General features: G+C 48.7%; 2 protein-coding genes across 3 annotated transcripts in view; both read left to right on the top strand.

Annotated features, from left to right (window-relative positions):
- The window catches only part of LOC126545922 (cyclin-dependent kinase 14-like), a 150,778-nt gene that overhangs the window by 80,511 nt on the left and 46,709 nt on the right, over positions 1–23,558 (top strand). For both annotated transcript variants that reach the window (XM_050193971.3, XM_055061371.2), the window contains exon 3: positions 2,645–2,691. In XM_050193971.3, the coding sequence (XP_050049928.1) occupies positions 2,645–2,691 (47 nt within the window). The remainder of the gene's footprint in view (positions 1–2,644; positions 2,692–23,558) is intronic.
- On the top strand, positions 10,768–16,059 carry LOC126545921 (mitochondrial sodium/calcium exchanger protein-like). Its single transcript, XM_050193970.3, has one exon. The coding sequence runs from the start codon at positions 10,967–10,969 to the stop codon at positions 12,779–12,781; it is 1,815 nt and encodes a 604-aa protein (XP_050049927.2). The 5' UTR covers positions 10,768–10,966; the 3' UTR covers positions 12,782–16,059.

Here is a 23,558-nt window from a genome sequence, read left to right as displayed (position 1 = left end):
GAAAAAGAGCAAAATAAAAGAAAAAGACGAAATGAAAAGCAGCGCAGGTGCGAAAATCATTAAACTGAAAACCACATCAATCAAAGCAGGGGTTATCATGCTTCTAGAAAAATCTATCACTCCGTAAGATCACCCTGTGAGGCACACTAATGCAGGCTCCACCAGCGGTCTGAATTAAGACCGTTTCCATTATTTTGCATGCACATGTGTCCGTATGTCTGTACAATACAATTGTCTCGTCAAACAAGAGCCAAACAATTGCAACATTTGCACTGTGCAGATAGATGTGACCTATTAATCAGCGCTTAAATTGCTCCCTTATATGCTCCTTTAGTCGTATATTTATGCATGTCCCTGTCTTACCTATATAAACCCGCCCGCAGCGCGTGGGAATTTGGTACACCTCACCACTTGCGCAATCAGAAAACTTTCTGAGCTGTCTTTAGTTGACGGGGCCTGGAATTTCTTGTCTAGTTTTTAGTTAATGGCAGCGCGGACACGACCAAGTTCGTTTGGTGCACTGATGATCATTTGTACGCCGAAACGAGAGCTTACATTATTTAAACCACGCGAAACTTTGTGAGCGTGTGGGACGACGGCGATGTCTCTTTTCCTACTTCGATCCTTCCGTTGTGACACGAACCCAGCTTTCACATTTTGTTTCGAAGCATTCACCGCTCAAGATGTATGTGGCGGAAAACCAGCCGCCTAATTCAAGGATAAAGCTTCTGGGAAATAGATGCTTACGAGATTTTGTAAGTGCAGACGGGACACAAGACAATGCTGTCCCATTCTTTACTGCTTTTGAATGTGCTGATCCGTAATTCAAGAGGCGTTTTGATAATCTTGGGCGATACATCCAACACGTGTGGCCAGTCGAGAGCGTTAATTCCGGGTCCTAAAATTGCAGGCGATTATCTTTAGGGATGTTCAAAAGTAAAAGAAAGTCCTGAACTGACTTCCCTAAAAACTTTTAAAATGTCCAGAAGGCGTTTTCCATGTGCCCATTTTATCGATGAAAACGAGGTAATCATCTCTGATACGGAATATGCGTGTGTGCATGTCGTTCACGTTATCTTCTATCAACCGAATCCAATTTGCTCAAGTAAATATCGTACAGAAAACGTGTAACTCTAGGCCCTATAAACACACCAGACCTCTGAAGACCTATGCTTGTTTTTAAATAGTTCTTTGTTCGAATGCATTTTTAGTTGTGAGCAAGCGCTTGTGCCGTTGTTCATTTCTTTAGGTTGCTTTATCCTAGAGCACAAACTTCTTATTCCAGAATGGACGACGTGAGAGATGTGGTATTACTTCATTTGGCGTCGCAGATTGAGGCAACTGCTTGGGAAGCGAGAAATCAACTTTACTTACAAAAGGCTGTTTGTCCGAGCCGTTGGCGCTCCCTGTGCAGCACATTCAGAACATCGAGGTAATTTCCCAACAATCATTCACCACAGGACAACGTCCAGGGCAGGTTAGTTCATTCAGTAATAATAGCAATGCAAGAACTTCGCATTCTAAAATAAGAGAAACCTTAGGTATTTCCTGTCTTATATGTCACGTTGGAGGTCTTACGTGGTATTTTTTTTTTTTTCATTTTTACGAATCATCTTACGCAAATTGTCGTAAGTGCAAGGCTTCGTGTGAGCGTTTTTTGTGAACCTAGAGTCTGGCCTTTTTCACCTCTGACAAGAGGCTATGACAGACACTATAATGGGAAGTGCTTGTTTGTTTCAAAACGCAGGTGCTCTTCGTTTCATTGCGTTGTTTCACGCCACGCTTGTTAGTATACTCGATGCAAGTAGTTTTTACCGCTTTTTATGTATTTCTGATCGCCAAATCTAACTAGTCGTAAGGACAGTGTTTATTGGTTCCTGCTGTAGGTGTAAGCCTTTGTCGGACTGCCTTTCCTTTTTTCTTGCGTCAGTACAGTAGTTCGAAAAGTTGAACTTTCATGCGTAGCGGGTCAACTAGTTTTCCGCCCGCCGTGGGGGCTTAGTGGCTTTGATGTTGCGCTGCTAGGCATCAGGTCGCGGGATCTAATCCCAGCCGCGGCGGCATCAATACGATAGGTGGAAATGCGAGAACACCCGTGCATTGGGTGCACGTTGAAAAACCCCAGGTGGTAAAAATTAATCAGGAGCGGCGTGCCTCATAATCATATCGTAGTTTTGGCACGCAAAGCCCCGGAATGTAATTAAATGTACCGTTTTGCGGTTAATTTTACTACACTGAAGACTACGACTGCCGGCTTGCGTGTACTGTTCAGAGCGAGTTCGTATACCGCACATTTTAGCTCTGTGCACTCTTTTGATGCCCCGCACAAAAGAAAGAAAAAAACAAAAGAACAATGACGTGCATCCTCTTCGCTACCGCTACGCGCTTTGCGCGAGGAGCGGATGCGTCTGGGCGGAAGCACAGCCGATGCCTGGAGCTGGAGGAAGCCCCGGTTTCTCTTGACGTCGTTCCGCCATTTTTGTGTCACGACTGTAGGTGTCCCAGGCAGTGGCCGGCTTCTCCTGCCGCTGGGACTATAGTGGCGGTGTGCGCGAGGTGCTCCTGTGCGGCGCGCATAGCGATCAAGCGTCGCGGCCTCTGCCCCGCCGTGTTTCTCACCAGTGGCTCCTCCGTTTTGTTGCAGCGCTGTCCAAGGAGGTGATCCTGCCCGACTACGACACGGAGAACGAGGTGAGCGAGCTGCACGAGTGCGCATACTCGTCTGGGCACGCGCAGCGCGGCTGACGTTCTCACCGCGATGTCCTATAGCCGTGGCGTGTTTGCGTGTCAGCCGTACGAATAATCTGCTTTCCTTCGCTAACCACCCGCAGCTTCAGCGTTGCCGCTTGAAGCGGCGTCACAGCAGCGCAGCAGACGCGCCACATCTGGGGTGCTGAGCAACGGCAGCTACGATTGAGGTCTAGCATTGGCTACGGGTTTTCTTATTAGACCGTCTCGAATTATGTTGCATGTTCGACGATCAGAGGCTGTATTTTGCAATGATTCTTTACATTGTGCATCCTTTTTGCCCTTTGTCGTTGAGTCGCACGTAGCCGTGTCACTGCTATCGCTGGGATCGCCCATTAAACCGGAACGAAAAGAACCGCAGGAAAAGTATCCCGTATAAATGATGGCCCCACTTGTCCTCATTAGAATTATCTTAAAGTGAGATCATGCCGTGGTCATTTTGTTTCGCCTTATTGCTTTCCGTGCGATAGCAGAGTGGGCGACTGCTGGCACACACGGAAAAGTAAAAAAGTACGCGACAAAACTTCTTCGGCATTTCGGCAACGATACGGGAACGCCGAAAACGTGTGGTTTTCTGCTTGGGCTCTCCCCCCCCCCCCCCCCCCCCCCCCCCCTTGTTGTGGTTTTAGTGAGAGATAAGAGAGACTCTGCCTCTCCGTCGTTTGATCTGACCGAGTGTGGCGCAGCCGTAGTTTTGTGCAAGCGCAGCAAAGTACGTGTGTTAGCGCAAGGAATCGGAAGGGGCCAGCGAGGCGCGTTGAGCGAGAAGAATCCGAGCATTCGAGGGTGTTGATATGATTGTGCCATATGAAGGCGGGAAGCGCGTAGGCGCGGTAAATGTTTTTTGACTAATAAATTTTGCTATAACCTTAACATTCTTAACTAAGGAAGATGGCATTGCAAGTGGAAGAATGGACAACTTGCGGTCGGTGAGAGCCGAACCCACAGCGAGACGCGGCTAATTCAGTCCTTGTAGTACGTAGTGTGTGAGTGCAGAAATGGTGTTGCTTAACTTCGGCTGCAGAGGAACTGCAAATGAGTAGGCAGGTGATTCTGCTCACCTCAGGTGATTCGCTCTTCTGCAGTATTTAGTAAAAAAATGTGGTTTGGCCAGTGGTCGGTGACTGCTCTTCACTGGACTGTGCCTATAAAGGGCTGGTCGTCCTTGTTACGACAATGCCCTGGCTGCGCATGCCGCGCCATACCCGTGGTAGCAGGTATACTTTCAGAGGGTGTGCGTGAGCGTGTGGGAGGAGGGGCGACCGGAGTTTCCTTGCATGCGTGAATGAGCCGTCGTGTGGAGCATTACCCGTGCTTTGATGGATGGGCACGGATAATACTGGAGACGGTGAAGAAGGGGGGGGGGGGGGGGGGGCTCTTAGTTGGGCGTTTTTCTACGTGTGTGCGTGCGGCAGCTTCGTGCTGGCTCATCGGGCGGCAGGTGCTTGTGTTCATGCACTGGTCAAGCCCTGGGACGGCGCCCGCTGCCCGACCAAAGCCCGTAATGGGAATGGGTTGGGTGTCCGCGTCGTGCGAGACCTTGGGCCCGACCGTGTCATCTGGTTTGTCTCGATCGCTCGATGGCAGGCAATGTCTTTGCTCGTGCTTACGCCTCTTTAACGCCTGGTACATACGTAAATATCTCGGGGCCCTCGAATTCGAACCACCATTCAAGGTAATACGTCGCATTATTGTGCCACGGGTAAAAGGTGTACTCGCACATTTTGATTGGAGTCGGCCCCATTAACGCGGAATCCTTGTGTTTTAGATGTCTCCTTGTCGGCGTAGCAACCATCGACTGGGAGCGAGGGGTGCATGCATGTGGGTTGTTCGGTATTCAGACTCCGATTGAACTCTGTCCACATGCCGCAGAAAGTTTTTTGGGATGCACGTACATTACGCGCTTAAGAAACTGAAAGGGACAGGACTGCAATCGATTTTCTCGTATCTCGTCGAGCAGGCAACCAGCAGAAGTCCGCAGCGTCATCTCGATTATACACACAGGTGGTGTCTTGATACAAGCAAAATGCTTGATGAGGAGCAGGCTTCGTGGCGAGTTGGAGAATTCTTTTTTTCAATTTTTGCCAACACGCCAGCCTTTGTTATGCCACCAACTCTGCTTATGTGCGTCGCCAGTATCGCCTTCCGATTCGCCGCGTAGCGATCTCCGTCGCGGAGCACGCAATCTACCGCGGTCCGTATACCTCGCGGTCCCCTCTCGTGCGTCGACGCCGATTGCTAGCGCATCCCTTGACGAAACGGCGCGTTCTTCTCTGGCGCTGTGTGCGCCGACGACTCGTCGTCGCGTCCGGAAATAAGCTGCGTGGCAAAGGCCCCGTTTTTTCGTCGCATGGCGTCCTCCTCTCGGTGCTCTTTGGTATTTCTGTCGCTGCGCCGAACGGCGTCGACGAGGCCGAGGCCCGCTCGTTCCAGGGCTACCGAGGCCTTCTTTGGCCGCTCTTGAAAGAATAGAAAGAAAAAAAAAATTACAGGGACTCTGTGGCGTGCGCGGTGACTCTTCTCCGTGGAATGCTCGCGTGGCCTCCTGCGGAGCGCATGTCGACCCCCGATCCGTGAGCGCGAAACGCCGGGCGCCCCATCGCGTCTGCGCGCTGCGCCACATTTCGCGACGCGTCAGCTGCGCCGCAGATGACGCATCGCGATGTTCCACCAAAGTGGTCGTGTGCATCGCGCATGGAGTCTTCCGTATACCATCTGTATGATGCGGGGCTGTGTGGTTGTTTATTCCATGACCGTCCCTTTGTGGCATTAGCTTACGGCAGCACTAATGGACGCGATTGTTCTGATCAGGTCATTCGCAAACTGTCCAGAGTGTACCGTTTTAACTTTTTTTTTCTGTTCCTTCTATCTTGCGCCGTCAGTTTTCCGTTACTTGCATTGCAGACATGAATGCCACTAACTGCATCTACATCGCATCGTTTTTCTTTGCAATAACGCCGGTGTACCGTGCGTGGGTGCACGTTACAGAACTCCAGGTGGTCAAAATTAATCTAGAGCCCCCCCCCCCCCCTCCCCACTACGGTATGACTCATAATCATGTCATAGTTCTGCCACGTAAAACGCCAGTGACTTAATTTAGCGTGTTTATGTAAACCAAGCTGTTGTGTGTGTGACGCGAGCGTGTGTGTGACGCCAGCAGCCAGACGACGGCGACAACGATATAGTATGACGACGATAGAAATGCGACAGCTTTTTTTGTACTCCGACAATCAATTGTTACAATCATTCCGTTACAACGTGGGCCGACGGCGAAGGCGCTACAGTGTTGCACACGTAGCCTTACATAAAGAGGTCTGGTGAAACTGGGCCGATCCTGAATGTCCTGAAAAAAAAAAGTATTAGTACGTAATGGTTGGAGCCTCGGGCTGTTGTTCTGCGAGACTGAGGTTCAATTCCACCGTCGAAAAAAGATTGTTTTTTTTCCCCTTCATTCTCTCTTTCTTTTAGCAGGCCCACGACGGTGCAACATAGGTACCTACGTATCGCAAAGTGCCTGGTATGAGGCCAAAAATGCTTCGTATTAATAATCACCCAGCCGCAGGATTTGATGAGTTCGCTGCGTGCCATGTGAACATGTCAACACCGAACCAAGCCAAAAACACTTGCTTCAAGTATATTATATGACGATGCTGGTGACATTGCCTCGTCACTCTCGGCGATTCTTACAACCAAACATTTCTTTTCGGAAAAAATAAGAGAGAAAAAGAAAAGACGATTTTGTTGTTATCGGGCCTGTAGTGGAAAGGATACTTCTAGATAACAAAAAATGACAATGACCCATAGCGGCGAAAAGCGTATACAGGAATGATAGAGGCGCTTCTCGAGATACCGGTTTCCTTCTGATTATCTTTTTTTTCCTTCTTTGTACGAGGCTCGTATTGTTTGTTAAATTTTCTTAACCCCTTATTTGTTTTCCACTGTAGTGGACAAGGGGCATGAATTTGGAGCGAGATAGCAAGTTGCCCTTGCTGACGTTTTCTTCTTTTTTTAATATGCTGCGTCGTGAAGTCATCATGGCATTCCTTTTTAACCGCCTAACTTTCGAGCAGCGCATCTCGGTAATGTATGATCTCTTGTAACGCAGGCGTGTCTTCAAGCTGCTATGTTCATGAGCTGTTGTCACCAAGCCATGCCGACACACGTCGGCAATAATATTCGTGCAGCGCACTTGATGCGAGTCTCCTGTATAGAATGCACGGCACGCGCAGACACACCTGTCACTGCGTTTCTGGACCTTGCGAAGTTACGGGCTCGGTTCTTGTTCTAGCGCGCGCTTTGTTGCCGCTACGAGCTTTTTCGACGAAATATCGGCATTCGCTCAAAAACTGCGGGCAAATCGATTCATTTTTTTTATTATGGTGCGTGCGTGTTCTGTACAGAGCGAGTGTGTTAAGTCGCGTGCTACTCCGTGAGAGACAACTGGGACACTGCTCTTTTGTGCGACAGAACGCGTCTTTAACTTTGCGTACGTGCGCGCGCGCGCGCGCTTTAAATCAGACGAATTCGTTGTCGTCGAATGGCTTTTTGATGGCGAGGCGCATCCTTTTTCGTCGACATAGCGGGCGAGAACTTCCGTTCGCAATGGAAGTCCTCCATTTGACGCGTCGTCGTTATTCTTCTCGTGCTATTGCGCTTTCGGAGACGGTCTTTCTTTTTTTTTTTTTCGCATTTATTCCGAACGGAAATTAGCTCCTCAACCTTGAAACACAACGAAGGTCGTTCAGGCAGCGGTATGCAGGAACTGGAGGGTATGCGGCGCTTCGGGCCGCATGTGTAAGTGTAAACTTAGCCGGAGCCGTGTCGCACATTATTACTTTCGATTAGGCAGGCGTCTTTACTGCCTTCATTTCTCTCTCACTCGCTCTCTGTGTGCGAGGCGTCGCGACCAAAAGTGGTCGAACAAACATGAAAGTAACGTGACGCTCTTGCGTCGTATGCCTGGAGGTGTTTTATTGTTGAGTGCGCCGGACTGTGATGTCGGACACCATTGGAACGCTGCCCTCATGGAAGAAGTAAATTCTGAGCGACTCGGGCTTGAATATCGGGGATAGTTTATTCTTCTCAATTGGGGGACATATGTCGGTGTGATCCAGGCACTGCATGTCGTCTAGCAAGAACGAGAACCAGTGCAACAAAGCTAAACCTTTCTCCAGCCGCGCATCGCTTTTTCTTTTCTTTTTTATCTGCGTGAGGGCAAAGTGATTTTTTTTTTTTAAATACCCACTGTCTATCGTGCCCACCGCCGTTCATATTGTGTACGGCGCTATGGCTCTTGCGGAAACGATGGATCAAGAATAGCAGTTGTGCGTAGCTAGTAGGCGCCGCGGTGAGCACAGCGTGTTGCATCCCGTGGAAATGCTACTCTATTTTATGGCGTTTTGTTTCGTGTTGACTAAGCGCTTCGTTGCGTGTTTCATATTTTGCTACTCTTTCCTGTGCGCGTCACAGTAAGCTGGGCTTACTTCCGTTGGAGCTGCTGGAGTTTGTGTCAGTCTCTGTTGCACATGTGCGATAGCTTTACATGGTAGGTGCGAGGCGGGGAGGCCTGGACGGAGGCGTATCCAGCACTCCGCTGCCCGAGTGTCATGCTCGTGCGAACCTGTAGGTTTCTCTTTCTTTCGTTTTTTTTTTTTTTCTCGTTTCACCGCGCGTAACTTCTAGCTCTACGCTGTCGTGAAACATTTGTTCAATCCAGAATCGCAGCCTTGGTCGTAAACATATGTATGGCCAATTCAGTGTGAGACTTTCCGATTCCGCCGCAAGTGATCCTACTGCATCGCGAGTTATTAGAAATTAAGAGGAAGCTTTAGCTCGGGCCCAACTCCGCGACGTGGCCTATTCAAATGCACGTAGAACGCAAAAACGCTTTTCTGAAAGAACCCCTGGACCGGTTTCAATGAAATGCGTTGCATTTGAGAGAAAAAGTTAAATACTAGTGGCTGTTGGAAGCGGAATTTCTATTTAGCGCCTGCATATTGTTAAAATATTTTCAAAAATTCGGAACTTTGAAAAAAAAAAATGAAGCACGAAGTTTACAAATTGATAGCTCTGCATCAGGAACAGATATCACGGTTCTGTAAACGGCGCCCATTAGATCATTGAAAGCGGACAAATTCTATATGTCATTTTAAACCTTACGTGAATTTGTTACGTTGTGTACAAATGTTCTGCAAAAGCTGTGTTTACACATTACAAATTTTTTTGAGATTCATGTATAACATATGAATTTTGTCCGCTTTAGATGTAATATTAGAGGCAATTCACAGAATTGTGATATCCTTTTTCATTGCCGAGTTACGGAGTTGTAAACTTGATAGTTTCGTTTTCTGAAAATTTCAGATGTTTGCCAATTTTTAATAAAGAGTTGACGACCTAAATAAAGAATTCGAAACCAGCAGTTACTAGATGTTAAGTTTTTTCTTTTAAATGCATCAAACTTCGTCAAATTTGGTGCAGTGGTTGCCGATAAAAACTCATTCTTTTAAATGTATTTAGATAGGAACACTCGAGCTAAAGCTTCCTCTTAAGTAGAACCTTTGTCCTCACTCTCCAAGGCTATTCGCAGCGCTGGCGATACAAATCGAGGCCGTACATGCTTGCGGAGTCAGATAGTACAGTCTCACGCTATCAATCTTAGTCAATGTCATTTGACTAAGATTTTACGGCTGCGTAGGTTAAGAACAGAAAGTCGTTCTTAATCGTGCTAGTTCTTTGGTTGAGATAATAGAGCAGAAAACGAGGACAGGCCAGTAGAACTCCTTATGAAATATTGATTGTGGTCAGGAAAGGGCGTCTGTGGATGCTTCTTTCGTATTTGTTATTTGCCTGCCGCTGGCGCTCTGGTTCGTCCATCCATCCCGAACGCGAGGCGCATGCACTATTTTCCTTTGTTTATCTTTTTATTTTTTATTTTTATCACTAGAGTTGTGAAAGTTGCGGGATCTTAAGAGGCGACGGGGTTGCAGCCTCAACCTTCGCCTTCTCTCTTCATATTTACACTTTTCCAATACGTTGGGCACCCTGCGAGCCCTTCACTTTCTTCTAGAGCCCAGCTCTTGGGCGCCCGTTCCTGCGGCGAGCGTCGGCGTAACCGAGCGAACGAGCGCAGCGAAGGATGAAGGAGCGAACGCGGAGCGCAGCGGGGGATGAAATTTTGCTTGCGCTATCAATGCGCCTTTTGCGCCGCCGTCCGCACCAGTTCGTGTCGCCGCAGCGCTGCCATTTGTACTGGCTGGATCACGTTTCACAACACTGATAATGACACCGGGCTGCGTGGAGATGAGCAAGTGGCACAGTGCTTACGCATACTTAGACAACTCCCAGAGGAGTTTCTGCGTGAATTTGTAGTCTCTGTGTATAATCAATGCTTTTCGGGTATTCGTATGGATATGTATCCTTAATCATTCGAGGTTCCTAGTGCCGCTTGTGTGTTTAGCGTTTAGAAGTGCTATACTATACAAATGCTACATCGCTGAAAAAAAGCGTCTGCATTTTTAACTTTCGGCTTGGTCCATGCTTGATGCTTACTGTTCCTATATGGGCTTATTCTCTTTGTGGGCTGAGTCAACACTTTTCAGTTTATGAAGTAACTATACCCTTTCTGATGTCAGCCTGCAAATGTTTCATTCGCATGTTTTCGCATTGGTCCTGTATATACCCAAGTTATCGTACTTCAGTGGAGTCCCAGTGTCGCGTGCGTGCGTGCGTGCGTGCGTGCGTGCGTGCGTGCGTGCGTGCGTGCGTGCGTGCGTGCGTGCGTGCGTGCGTGCGTGCGTGCGTGCGTGCGTGTGTGTGTGAACGTCCGCTAGCAGCAGTATCTCATGGAGTACGTGTGCACTTATCCAGCGCTTCCTTTTCAACTATTGTTCTCGCTTCTCTATGCTTGTGATTGCATCGTATCTGCCGGAGGGCTGCTTCGAGGTCTCAGCAAGCGGCCGCCCGTCCCGTGGCAGCGCAACAAGAGCCGGGCAGCGAGAGGTTTCAGCCGCGTCGCCCCGTCGTTTCTCCGGGCAGCGCCCCGCGGCCAGCTGTAACGGAGACACCGCGCGCGCTTTACTCCGTTCGCGCGAGCTGGCGGCCGATCTCTCGGCTAATCGGCCGCAGCGGTGCCGCCGATAAAGCAGGCTCGCGCCGACGGCTCCGGCGGCAGACGCGTTCTGCTCGAACGCGCCATAGCACACGGCAGCTGGTCGGAGCCATGGCCGCCTGCGAGAAGGTGCACGATCTCAACATCACGGCGCTGCAGTGCGCTTTCGTTCGGGACACTGCCGACTGCCATGTGGACGAGTCGTGGCTCGAGTACACCACCTTCGCCTACTGCGGTCCGTTCGCGCCCTACCTTCCGATCGGCGCCGAGGTGCTCGGTATCGCTCTGCTTTTCCTCGTGCTGGGCATGACTGCCGACGACTTCCTGTGCCCAGCGCTCGTGGTTGTGTCGCGCACACTACACCTCTCGGAGAGCGTGGCCGGCGTCACGCTGCTCGCCTTCGGCAACGGCGCGCCCGACATCATCTCCTCGCTCGCCGGCATCGAGCAATCGCGGCCCGCGCTCGTCATCGGCGAGTTGCTCGGCGCTGGCACGTTCGTCACCGCCGTGGTGGCCGGCACCGTGTTCTTGCTGTGCCGCTTTGAGCTGGAACCGGACTCGTTTCTGCGCGACACAGTCTTCTACTTGGCCGCATCGTTTTGGACCTTCTACCTCTTCCACGCCGGTGGCGTGACGCTGGGTCATGCCGTCGGCTACCTTGGCCTGTACTGCGTCTACATTGTAGTCGTGCTTGCCGGCCATTTCTGGAAGCAGGCGCAGCCAGAGGAGCTTCGCGCACTTCCGGACAGCCCCGTCAAGGTGGTGGTGGACGTGCCCGCGGAGCCTCCGGTCCGTAGTCACCTTCTCATGCCGCCGGCGTCGCCCGACTGGGCACAGGAACGGAGGTCCTCAGTCAGTAGCGTGGCGAGCAACAGCAGCGCCGGCGGTGCACGGCGACGGCGAAATTCCACGGGCAGCCTCCACCGGCACCACGAGCACGCCATCGCGGCCTTCATGCAGGCCTCGCACGAGGCATCGATCGAGCGCCGCATTTCCCAATGCTCGCAACCGCCACTCGAGCCCGTCGTGGTGAGCGAGAAGACGCCGCTCCTGGGCGCCACACGGACCTCCGTAGTCGTCCAGGACTCGGGACCTTGGGCCGAGTTCCTGTCCCAGCTGGTGCCTTGGGACCCTGAGGAGTGGGCCGAACGCAGTGTCGCTGGAAAGATATATGACGTTGTCACGTTTCCCGTGCGGTTCGTTCTCCTGCTGACAGTGCCTGTTGTGGACTACGAGAACGCCAAGAACAACTGGTGTCGTCCGCTCAATGCTTTACACTGCGTGACTGCGCCTTTCTTCGTGGTAGTCGTTCTCGGCCGCGCCGATGACTACGTCGCCGACAAACTTCCTTCCTGGGTGCTGGCCCTCCTCATTGGCGGTATCGCTGCTCTGCTTGTGTGGTTCAGCTCTAGCTTCGAGAGCGCGCCGCGCTACCATTTTGCCTTTGGCTACGCTGGTTTTATACTGTCTGTGCTGTGGATCTACGGTGTGGCCAACGAACTGCTGGACCTCTTGCGCACCTTGGGCCTGGTGGCGGGCGTCAGCGACGCCATCTTGGGCCTTACTGTGCTCGCGTGGGGCAACAGTCTCGGAGACTTTGTGACCAACGTGGCCGTGGCGCGTCAGGGATATCCGAGCATGGCGATGGCTGCGTGCTTCGGCGGGCCGCTTCTCAACCTGCTCCTGGGCGTCGGTCTTCCGTATACGGTCAAACTGGCGCCAGTGGGTTTCGGCGCCCGGCTTCCGTTAGAGCTAACGCCACTCGTGGCAACCCTGTACGGAGGCCTTGTTGGTTCGCTGTTGCTGTCGCTGTACGCCACGCTGTTCTGCCGGTACCAGTCGAGTCGCGTTCATGGAGTTTCCTTGCTCGCCCTGTACGCGCTCTTCTTGGCAGCTGCATTGACCGTGGAGACCACGTACGCTTAGCCCGTCGTTGGATCTCGATGGACGTGATGCGAGCGTCTTATGAAAACTTTGGCTCACGCCTATACAGCCAGTCTTTTCCCGCGTAGGACGCTGCTCTTCTTGAGAAGCAAAACACAGAAGCTGCTTTCAAGGCTGGCGCACTGCAACTTGATATCCTGCGTTTTATGACGAAGAAATGCCATCTCTGGTCTTAGTCGACGAGGCAACATGCGGCTGCGCTCGTTGTCCATAAACTGCAATAAAACGGGGCTCTAGCTCTGTTTTAGACTACGCCCGAGACAGCGCCGTGCTCTGAGTGATGTGAACCAGCAATAGGGTGCGCTGCGATTCGGCTACGCAACTATAGTTGCGTACTTTGCAGAGCGCCGTGGTTGGGCGGTCCTTGAAACCCTTTACCGCCCCACTTTCCGGCAGACCTGGAAGAAGATTGTCCGAGACAGCCTAATTTTTCGTGCCTTATGACCTCCTTATGAGTGCCGACTCGTATGCCGATGTCGTATTTTCAGCGAGTCATCGTGACTCCTGTTTCCAATCTTGTACTAACTTGGCTACCACGGCAGTTTCATTTGGAGAACAAATGGACGTGCATACATATCGGCTTTCTTTTTCGTTTCTTTTTTTTTTTTCACATTGAATGTTCGATATGTCGAGTTCACCTAAATAGCGTTATTCATTGTAGAAAATGTTTTCCTCGTTTCGCTGAACGTCATTCCTTGTGTGCCTGATAAGACCCCGCTGTGTTTTGTCCGTGGCAAAATTAGCTTCGGTGGATTTTGCGGTGTTAAATACTGATGCATTGTTCGCTTGGTGATTCGAACCTGTTAGAATCACTGACCATTGGAAACGAGTAAAATCATTAATACTTTGAGATTTGCTTCCCGAAGCTCCACCATGACCTGCTTTGTATGTGAACTTTTGTACTTGCTTAGATCTTGTCACCGACCTGGTCGACTTCCATATTGATTAAGGTGCAGCCGCTCAATCGCGCCATTCGAGTCCGTACGTGTCCTTCGCATAGTCTGGATTTCTGTAGTGCATTTACTGTGATACTTCAGAACCACGTGTTAGTCTTTAAATATCTCCTTTATTGTACCTCCAACGCAGTTGACGTAACGATATTAGTTCGTTTTACGCGGTTTTCACGCTGACATTAAACGCGGCCTCTTAGGCCCCGCAGAAACCCGTTGTCGGGAGCTGCAGCGTATCGGAGCTGGCGGGTGCGTGCCTGTTTTGTAGCCTAGAGCGTCAGCGTCAGTTCTCGCACATTATACGTGGTGACCATTTTGAAGTTTTCCGGAATTTTTAAAAATCACCTGTTGCAGATAATTCTAGTCCTTGAGCTGGATTATTCAGAAAGGCGGACATTACTTGCACGAGAAATCGAAACGCTTGTTCAACTAAATAAAGAAATTTACTAATTAACTTCTTGAATAATGACTTTATGGCACGTTGTAATTTCCTCATTGTAGCCTGTGTGTTTGCAAGGCGCACCAGTTTGGAGATACGCGCCATCAGATTTTACGCAAAAATGCACTGTTGTTCCAATTACTTCTTAACAAAACGCTATTTTATGCATTGAAGCACAAAATTAACGGGAACGCCAATGTGTTTCGTTCCACACTTAGGGAAATATCTCGAAATTGGTGTCATCCTGGAAATTAACTTCAAGTGAATACGTCTTGCGAGCTCACCGGCTACAATTCGTAAATTGCAATATGTGTAATTAAGGACTTAATTAGTTGAATATATGTTTACATTTCTCGTGCTAGTAATGTCCGCCTCTTCGAATAATCCAGCTCAAGGACAATAATTATGCTATCTGCCACAGGTGATTTTTCAAAATGATCGCTCTGTATAATGGGGACGAATGTTTAAAGCAATAGACGTAAAAAAAAATAATAGTCCTAATGGATATGTACAATCCGCGACCTACACCGTGCACGTCTCAATTGTTTTCCCGCCTGCACATGTTTCGAAATTCTTTTTTTATTTACTCTCGAGCTTTCAGTAGTTCACACCGTTTGTATAATGACACACCCTAGCTGAACCACGGAGTTTGTAATCGAAATTGAGTTTCGTTGCTCAGCAAACTACCAAATGTGTTGCGCTTTCAGACTATCGCACTTTACTATTCGTAAGCTGCTGCTGTGAAATGCGCAACATCTCGAGCGCTTCATTCAGGCACCAATGGCACATTGTGTCTGATTTGAATGCAGATTCATCTCAAACGCAACGCCTTTTCTGTGTAGCCTGCGCTCAATTTGGGCGCACTAATGTTATTGCTGTCTGAATGAAACAATACTGCACTTAGACGCTGTGAACCTGTTTCTCTCCCGCTGGGCCTCTATGCTAAGACAACCTTTGACCTTGTATTGCTTTTCTGCAAGTCGCGGAACCTCGTCACCTCTAGGTCTACCGCCATCGGAGAGTTCCGGCGGGTGCAGAGGCGGCCTGGTTTTCTTGTGACGAGCACCCCCTGCCGTGGATGCGCCCCTGTCGGAGAGCCTACAGTCGCGTTCAGATGGTGTTGCGCGTACGTGACATTGAGGTTAGCCACGTGTGCACAATGCTCCCTGTGCACAGTTCAGTCTAGCCCGGCCGGGGCATTGTGCGGGCGATTGCGACCTCCTGCGAGTTTCCTCCGCCCCTCTTCTTGTTCTCGGCGCGCACGCCTAATCAGCGAGGGCAAGGTTCAGTGCTTCGTGCGCTGCGTAGAAGACGCGGAAGCCGCCCGCCAGTCTGTTCCGCCCGCGCGCTTCGATCACCTATCGGGGGGCGCGCGCGTATGGCTGTTGTCAACAGTCTGCCATCGGCGGCTATACTGTCGCGCGCTTCGTTCTGCCGGGACTCATCGTGGCCAAGTTGAGATGTTGCGCGGGCTCGCGTGCCGCTACAACACTCAACACGATCTCGTTTGACTTTATTGTGGCGTGTTTCTCCTTCTCGCTCCATAGCTATGCCGTTCATTGCGGCTTGCCCGTTTGTATACTAGGCCGGTACATAATGTAAGGATTCCTTTCGTTCGATGCTATCCCTATCTTATCGTCCACCGTTCACGGCCAGCCGGTCCCGGTGAAAACGTGGGTGAAGCGCCGCTCGGACGACTGGCGAAGGGCGAAAAGAAATAGCATTGGAATAGAATCGTTACATATTATGCCGGCCCCAGCATGCTTAAAGTGTACCCGAGTGTGACCCACCGTCATTCTCTGCCGTTTGCGTTTATGTTGATGCCCTGTCTCGGTGTACAGAAGCCTGTGATAAAGTTTACCTCCTCTGGCTGTCGTGACTTTTTTTTTTTCTGACTGTGACTGACTAGGGCTGTATCTTCTGACGTTTCATTTCATTTCGCTCTTCGTCATTAGCACACGTCTACTCTGCGCCGCCATTATCGACGGCGTTATAATACGCGTCGTGCTTGTCCCACGAGCTCCGTTGCCTAGCGCCTTACCTTACCAGCCTATTTTAGTCTTCTGCTGTAGTCGCAGAATTACTTGCTATTTTATGACGTTTCCGTCCTTCATTTCTTGTCGCTCATAGCGCCGAGCGGCCGATATGACGGCGGAGCGGCGACGTGTCCGGTTCAATGAAGGAACGTGAATATAATTGGAAAATTGAATAAATCGTCAGAAAATACGGCTCTTGAAAGTTTCCCGAAGCAGCTTTTCTCTTTTTTCTTCTATTGTTCGCAATTCATCGCATGCAATTCTCTTGGATGAACTTACTGCAAATACTGTCCAGCAGCTTGTTGCTGTCCACCTTGGAGTCTCTTGCAAGAAGCATTTTTTCGCGTAAAGGCAAACTCACCGATGGTTAGAAAAGCTGGCTGTAAGCCGCCTGAAAACGTACATTTTCGTGCAAGTGTGCTTTGCCACTCGATAGCTTACTGTGCGGCAACTTATAATAGTATGACTACTTGTGTTCGTTCATAGTTTATGGTGTAAAATGACGACAAATGGGAAGTAACGACAAGACCGGTATCTTGTTGTTACTTCACATCATTTTGCTGCATTCTACACCATAACTTATTGTCACTTGTCTGCTGCTTATTTATAAACCTATTTACCTGCGTACTTAATGATTCGTGCGAGCTGTCCCTGGAGTGACATTGTTCAAAGGACAGTTGCACCGTACTTGCACGAGATGCTATATATATCTTCCATCGGGAAGGAGGGAATTTCAGCATTTGGCCATTCCCTATACCATTTCCCTGATTTTGGCACTGACAGTTCCGTTGGCTATTTTCCACAGTGCGCGCCGTATTTGCAATGTATTCTATTTATGCGTCATTAGTGAGTTTTCAAAAAAATAGGGGACCCAAAGTTTGGCTCAACGTGCAGAATGAACACAGAACCAGAACCCGAGCGCAGTTTTGTTTCTGCGCGCGCGCAGTGCTGCCGGCGCTAATTTTGGGTACGCGCAAGTCGCTTGGGTATAGGCTGTTTCTAAGATACACGCTGTTTCTAAATCCCTCTTGGTGTTCGTCGCGCTATGTGCAGGTACTTTGGGGCACGTGAGCTTTCCTTCTGCGGAATAAGTTTGATATCGAATTCTCTTCGTATTTCAGCGGAGGTCGAAGAGGCGGCCGTCTTACCCTGTGGCTATATTCTCGAACGATCATCACTTTCGGAGATCTAATCACTTTCGCGCGATTTCTCTTGGCTCAGCATCTGACACGGCGTCACCTACGGGTGGCTGCGATCCTGGCACTGGGCGAGGAACGCGTTATAGGACGTCCACACTTCAGGTGCCGAACGAGTCACGTGAAATCTCGCCTAAGTGATTATACCTCAGAAAATGATCGCTTGAGAATATTCGTTCGAGGATCACGTTTGTGTACTAATTACGCGGCTAATTATAAGGATTAATCAATCAACTCCCTAACTTGAATTAAGGGCTTGACTTTTGATATGAAAAATGTGTGTGTGTGTGTGTGTGTGCGTGTGCGCGTGCGTGCGTGCGTGCGTGTTGTAAAAAGGACATTTTCTGATCGCACTGGTTGTTTGAGTGCGTTCTGAAGGAACCGAGCCGCACTTATTAATCTGCCCGGCGGCGTCTCTCAGACCGACCTCGAGGCGAGGCTTTAGCGGTAGTGTCGTTTTTGTATTTTGGCCTCGATCGGAACACGACCGAAAAGCGAGCCTCCGAACTCGGATTATAGGCCGAGAGAGCAGCGAACGTACAGGACGCGTCCCTCCATTCGGATTTGCGTTTCCGCCTCGCAAATTGCGCGCAACGCCCACGGGAATCGCAACGTTCCCGAGTGTATATTGAGAAAGCAGCTTGCCGTGGTGCCAGCCTTGGCGTCGGGGGAGGGCAGAACCGCTCGTGGTGCGGCAATCTGCCAAGTACGGGCATCGATAATGCCGATCCAGCTCAGCCACTTTGTAACGATTTCTCTTCGTGCGCATCACGTGTTGACTGTCCCCGCGACTTCCCACGTCGTTAGCGCTGACCGCGCTGTTTTCCTATGTTGTGGTTGGGCGCCTGATAAGCCAGCCGAACTGTTGTCGGCAGAAACAGATTTTTTTTCTTTCTTTTTTTTTTTTATGCCGACAATGGACCGCTGCTCCTTGAGCACGCGAACGGTGTGCCGCGCAATTGTGACGATTCGGGGTATTTGACGGTGCCTGTCATTGAAACGCGTTCTCGGGTTCCTTTTCTTTTTTACATTTGCAGGGCAGGGAACTGGCGTAAATAAGAAAAGACCAATGGAGATAAGTGCTTGTCTCCTTTCCTCACTGGAGATAAGCGCTTGTCTCCTTTTCTCATCGTCTGTTCCTGTTCGCGCTATCAATCATGAGTGTCGTATACAGTTGCCACACCTCCCCCTTGTCTTGTCCCTTATCGCGAAGATAGGCAAAGCGTTCGCTGTCGGCAAATAGCTCCACTGTCGCTTTCTTCGTTTCCTCTGACCGTCGAGTCATCTAACGGGATGGCACTCATTCTTTGTCACTCACCAGGCTGCACAGATTTTCACTGTGTTGCCATGCGCCAATAGGGAGCTTTATTTACAAATAGCGTCCTCAAGCGGCATTGCGTACCAAAAGCCAAAATCTTTTGTACGCATTTTTTTTTTTTCACTCTTCTGCACGCCTTCCAAATAGTGCGTCCTCTAACTTTGGGTCGCCTGTCTCCAAAACTCCCCATTTCGCGCTATTTGCAAGGAGAAACACAAGGATAAACATGAGGTTTATTTTGTAGAAGAAACAAGGAAACAGCAGCTTCATTTAACCATTTTTTATTCATTTACCCTAAAGGCCTTTTTACCGACATTACATAGGGGTTTACATAACATTACATAACATATCACGGTGAATAAATCATGAAACTATAGAAGCAAGACGAGCGCCGTTTACTGAGAACATAACTTGATAAAACATACTAAAAATACACTGCAAACACTGAGAACATACTAGAAAAAGTAAAACTACAATGGTAGTGGCAACAATAGAGAATAATATAATTCTAACAGTCGGCACGCAATAAGCGCTTCAGTTTGCTAACAAAAGCGTCGTGGTTGTCTAGAGAAACGATTTCCGTAGGCAGCTTATTCCAATGGTAAATGGCAAGGAAGAATGGCGAATGACGTATACGCTTGGTACGAGTGATCTTCGGTTGTACTTTAAAGCCGTGGTCTAATCGGGGAAAGATGCGATGGGCCGGTTTGGTATGAGATTCTGTGAATGGCGCAGGATTGTAATAAAGTCGGTGAAAGTGAGGCAACAGGGTAACAAGTTTTCGTGTTTCCAGTGAACATAAATTTAGACACGATTTGATATCAGTAATGCTGGAGTAGCGAGAGTACTTCCTTATGATAAACTTAGCGGCCTTATTCTGCAATGATTCGAGTTTCCCGGCAAGGTATGCTTGATGCGGGTTCCAGATAATAGCGGCGTATTCTAGTTGCGATCTGACTGAAGTTGTGTATGCTAATAGTTTGGTTTCCTGATTTGCGGAATGTAAGTGACGCCTAATAAAGCCCTTGGTCTTCAACGCATTGGTGGTGATGTAATCAAAGTGTTTGAGCCATGTCAGGTCTGAAGAAATATGAACGTCTATTTTACTGCAGGAACTTTCTTAGTGGCCATGTTATTGATAGAATAAAAGGACACAGGGAGTTCAGCCGTGGTAAATGTTACAGCTTTTCTTTTGGAAACATTAATCATCATCTGCCATTGTTCAGACCACTTAGCGATTTCGTCAAGATCGGACTACAAGGCGCATTAATATCATGAATCAGTGATGTTTCTGTAAGTAACACAGTCGTCGGCAAATAGTCTAATAGTAGAAGTAAGGTTACTGCTTATGTCATTAATATAAATAAGGGAGAGAATCGGCCCAATTACAGAGCCTTGCGGCACACCAGACTTTACACGGGTTAGTGCAGAACAAGATCCATTGGAGAAACAAACTGGTGTCGGTTAGCTAAAAAATTAGTGATCCAGTTCAGGACATTCCTGTTTAAATTAAGATTTGCAAGCTTCATTGTAAGAAGAGTGTGAGCAACCTTGTCGAACGCTTTTGCGAAGTCAATGAAGACGGCGTCAATTCTTGTTACAGGGTGTCTACCAACCGGGAAAACCGGGAATTATCAAGGATTTTGAGTAGTCTGGAAAAACTCAGGGAAAACTCTGGGAATTTGTGCCTCTATCAGTGAAAATTAGCTGTAATTTTATGGAAAGGGTCGAAAGTTCTAGGTAATGCTGGCTCCAGTAACAGACAGGAATCGTAATGAATCGTCTTTGACGCCCTGTCGTCGGCTGGAGGAGTTGCCAGTGTACAGTCAACGACCGACTTTCCGGATTCCCGATAATTTGGACGGCTTCGCGGCACCACCACGTACCCCATAGAGTCAATGTATCAGAACGTCTGAAATTTCAAACGTAAGAACTCTTCGCCGTCCGATTTTCCGGAGGTTTTGCCGTGACCGCAGGTCCGAAACGGCATTAATCAAAGCCACCACCCCTGCCATTTTGATTACCTTGCCGCCTCGAACAGGCGCTCTCGCACGCAGATCCGCTAACAGCCGTAGCCACCACGGCGGCAACGCTAGGCCTAGCTGCATCGACGTTCGCTATGAAGCTTCTTGCCGTTGGATGCCGTGTTTTTTATTGAAATAATTCGCTGCTGTCAGCAATGGTATGGACTCCGCCTTTGTGGTCCTCGCGATTGGCTTAGAAGCTTGGAAAGCACGGTGCGTTGCATAATGCCGGTTCCCGAAAGTCAGCTTCTCCTCCTTACACATATGTTACTCGGTGAAGCATACGCAAAAGTATTGCAGTGAAGCATAACAAGCGTGGGAAGAGGCTATTGCCATGGGACACAGTATGTATTCCTTAATTATACACGACCACCCGGTATTTCCTGTCACAGTACGAGCTCCGATATGCCTAATACGTGTACAGGCAGGCCTTCAGAGCGTTTTCGAATGTGCCTGTGGCGGTTTAAGACCTTAAGGGCAGTAAATGACATGCATTTATTTTTCCCAACTGGCCGATTTTTTTGACGTTATCGCGGCCCCTAGGGAGTTCGATAAATCGGACGTGGACTGTGCAACTGACCAAGATGCTTCAAGTGGTCTGTGGGGCGAACGAGTGGCGGAAGGAGGACAAGAACAGAAAGGACCTACGCATTGAGAAATGAACGGGAAAGGAAGCGTGCTGCCGCCGTTTTGAAGGAGCTTGAGCTCAAAAAAACAAAGTGTTGGCTGATGCCGAGATGCAGGTGTCCCTCATCCAAACCAAAATAAACTCTTTAAAGCAGTGAAACACAACACTGAGGCGTCGTGCGCGGCTTGAGAGTATGTCAGGACAGTTGAGGTTGACTTACGAGCTGTTGAGAGAGAATATCAATTGTGACAACGTTCGGGCCTAATACCACTGAGCTTGCTATCAGTTGATAGAAATAGCTCATATTCGAAAATATTTGGACTGCCGTTTTTTTTTTTTTTTTTCGTATGCTTACCAGAGAGTGACAGCATCGGGCGATATGGTTCCAGCCCGTCTTGACATAAAACATAGTTCTGCATCACTCAGGGAATTTCGCAAAGGCACTCAGGGAAAACCTGGAAAACTCGGGGAATTTGGAAATGTCAACTTGGTAGACAACCTGCATTGTTAGGTGATGAACAGCGTCATGAAGGTCGGCTACGATTTCGAAAAATTGTGGCTCACAGGAACGACCACACAAGAACCCGTGTTTGTTTTGAAAAAAAAAAAAATTGTGCTGATCCAGGTACGCCATTATTACCGATGATATTATGTGTTCCAGCATTTTGCAGGGTGAGCTAGTTAATGAGACAGACCTATAATTTGAAAGGGCAGAAGGATCTCCAGATTTAAATATCGGTATAACACGAGCCATTTTCCAGGCGTCAGGCGCTTTTCCTGTATCACTAGACTGCTGAAAAATTGCAGTGAGGATACGAGCTGTTACTGATTTAGTTAGCTTCAGTAGTTTTGGGCATATGCTGTCAGGTCCGGGGTCTGAATTATTTGGCAAAAGATCAATAGCTTGCTCAATTCCTTCCTGCGTAATCAGAATGTCATTCGTGACCGCGTTAATGGTAGCAGCGTTAACACCTGGAGGAATCGGTGTTTCGTTAGTAAACACGGAGCTGAAAAATAAGTTCAGTTCGGTGGCAGCGTCAGATGTCTGAAGAAATTCGCCGTCTTTTGCTATCGTTACGAGACTAGCTGAAGGTGGCTTAGGATTTATTACTTTCCAAAGTTTTTGAGTATTCGTTCTCAGTAAGGTTGATAGATCATGATTAAATAATTTATCTTTGGCTCTCTCAATTTCTATTTGACATAGTTTTGACTGCGCGCGGTAGTTATTCCAGTCACCTTCAGATGCCGACTGTTTTGCCTTGTTTCATTTGCAGCCTGTCATGCAGGCAATAATATGCACCACACTCCTGGTTTTACACGCACCTAATTTTATGACTAAAGTTGGGGCGCCGGGAAAGCACGTTCGCGTGTTTTTCCTTGTTATTGCCTGCCACTGCAGCGGCATAAAATTGAAACTTTGAGTTGAAATTGTGGCGTAGCATGCGAAAGCGCTTGTTTCATGCATCGGACGTGCCTCTCGACCGTTGCCGATTTCAGCGTTTGAAAAGAAATAAGAATACAAAAGTTTTCATTGCGCTTTCGTATTCTCGAGGCATCGGTATTATAACGTAATCAATTGGAAATTTTTTCAAAAAGAAATAAATGCTTTTCATAGCGTGATTACTATCTTGTAGTTGGCTATGAAAAAAGAAAACATTTCCTTTTTAAGGTCTAATTTCTACGTAGTCCGTTATAAAGGCTGCGCTTTAATACGTGGGCGTTTTAGTGTATGTAAAGTTGTCTGTATGGCCGAAATTAAGGGAAGCATATCTGTGAGCACCTTTATAGAAACGTTCACTGCTCAAATGTTTTGTAACTCTTGCTTCTATTTGTTGAGAATCGGGTCAACGTTACTTTGACGCACAACGAACACAAAATGCGGCAGTAAAGAAAAGTACATAAAAGCTGAGATATACGAGTCGAGTCATTACGCACGAAGCAGAGCCTTTTGTATAAGTATTGCACTAGGCATTTGTTTTCGAAAGTTTCAGCTAGAAACGAAGAAAATATTTTTCCTTCTCCCTCCATCCCATGCCCTACCATGTCTCTGTGCCGTGTCTTTATCAGCTGCATGCTGCGTACGGCTACTGGCGAGAAACTTATGTAGCCCCGGCATCTGAGAGGAAACGCTGCTTGAAGTGCTTACCGGAATGGCAGTCGGGCTGTCA

This window comes from Dermacentor andersoni, chromosome 1 (genome assembly GCF_023375885.2).
Source record: "Dermacentor andersoni chromosome 1, qqDerAnde1_hic_scaffold, whole genome shotgun sequence".
In the NCBI taxonomy this organism is placed as follows: domain Eukaryota; kingdom Metazoa; phylum Arthropoda; class Arachnida; order Ixodida; family Ixodidae; genus Dermacentor; species Dermacentor andersoni.
The sequence above is the reverse complement of the archived record's forward strand: the minus strand, read 5'-3'. Positions and strand labels throughout refer to the sequence as shown.

Excerpts from the sequence above, each read along its gene's own strand:
- LOC126545921 (XM_050193970.3), top strand. The coding sequence starts at position 10,967 with ATGGCCGCCTGCGAGAAGGTGCACGATCTCAACATCACGGCGCTGCAG.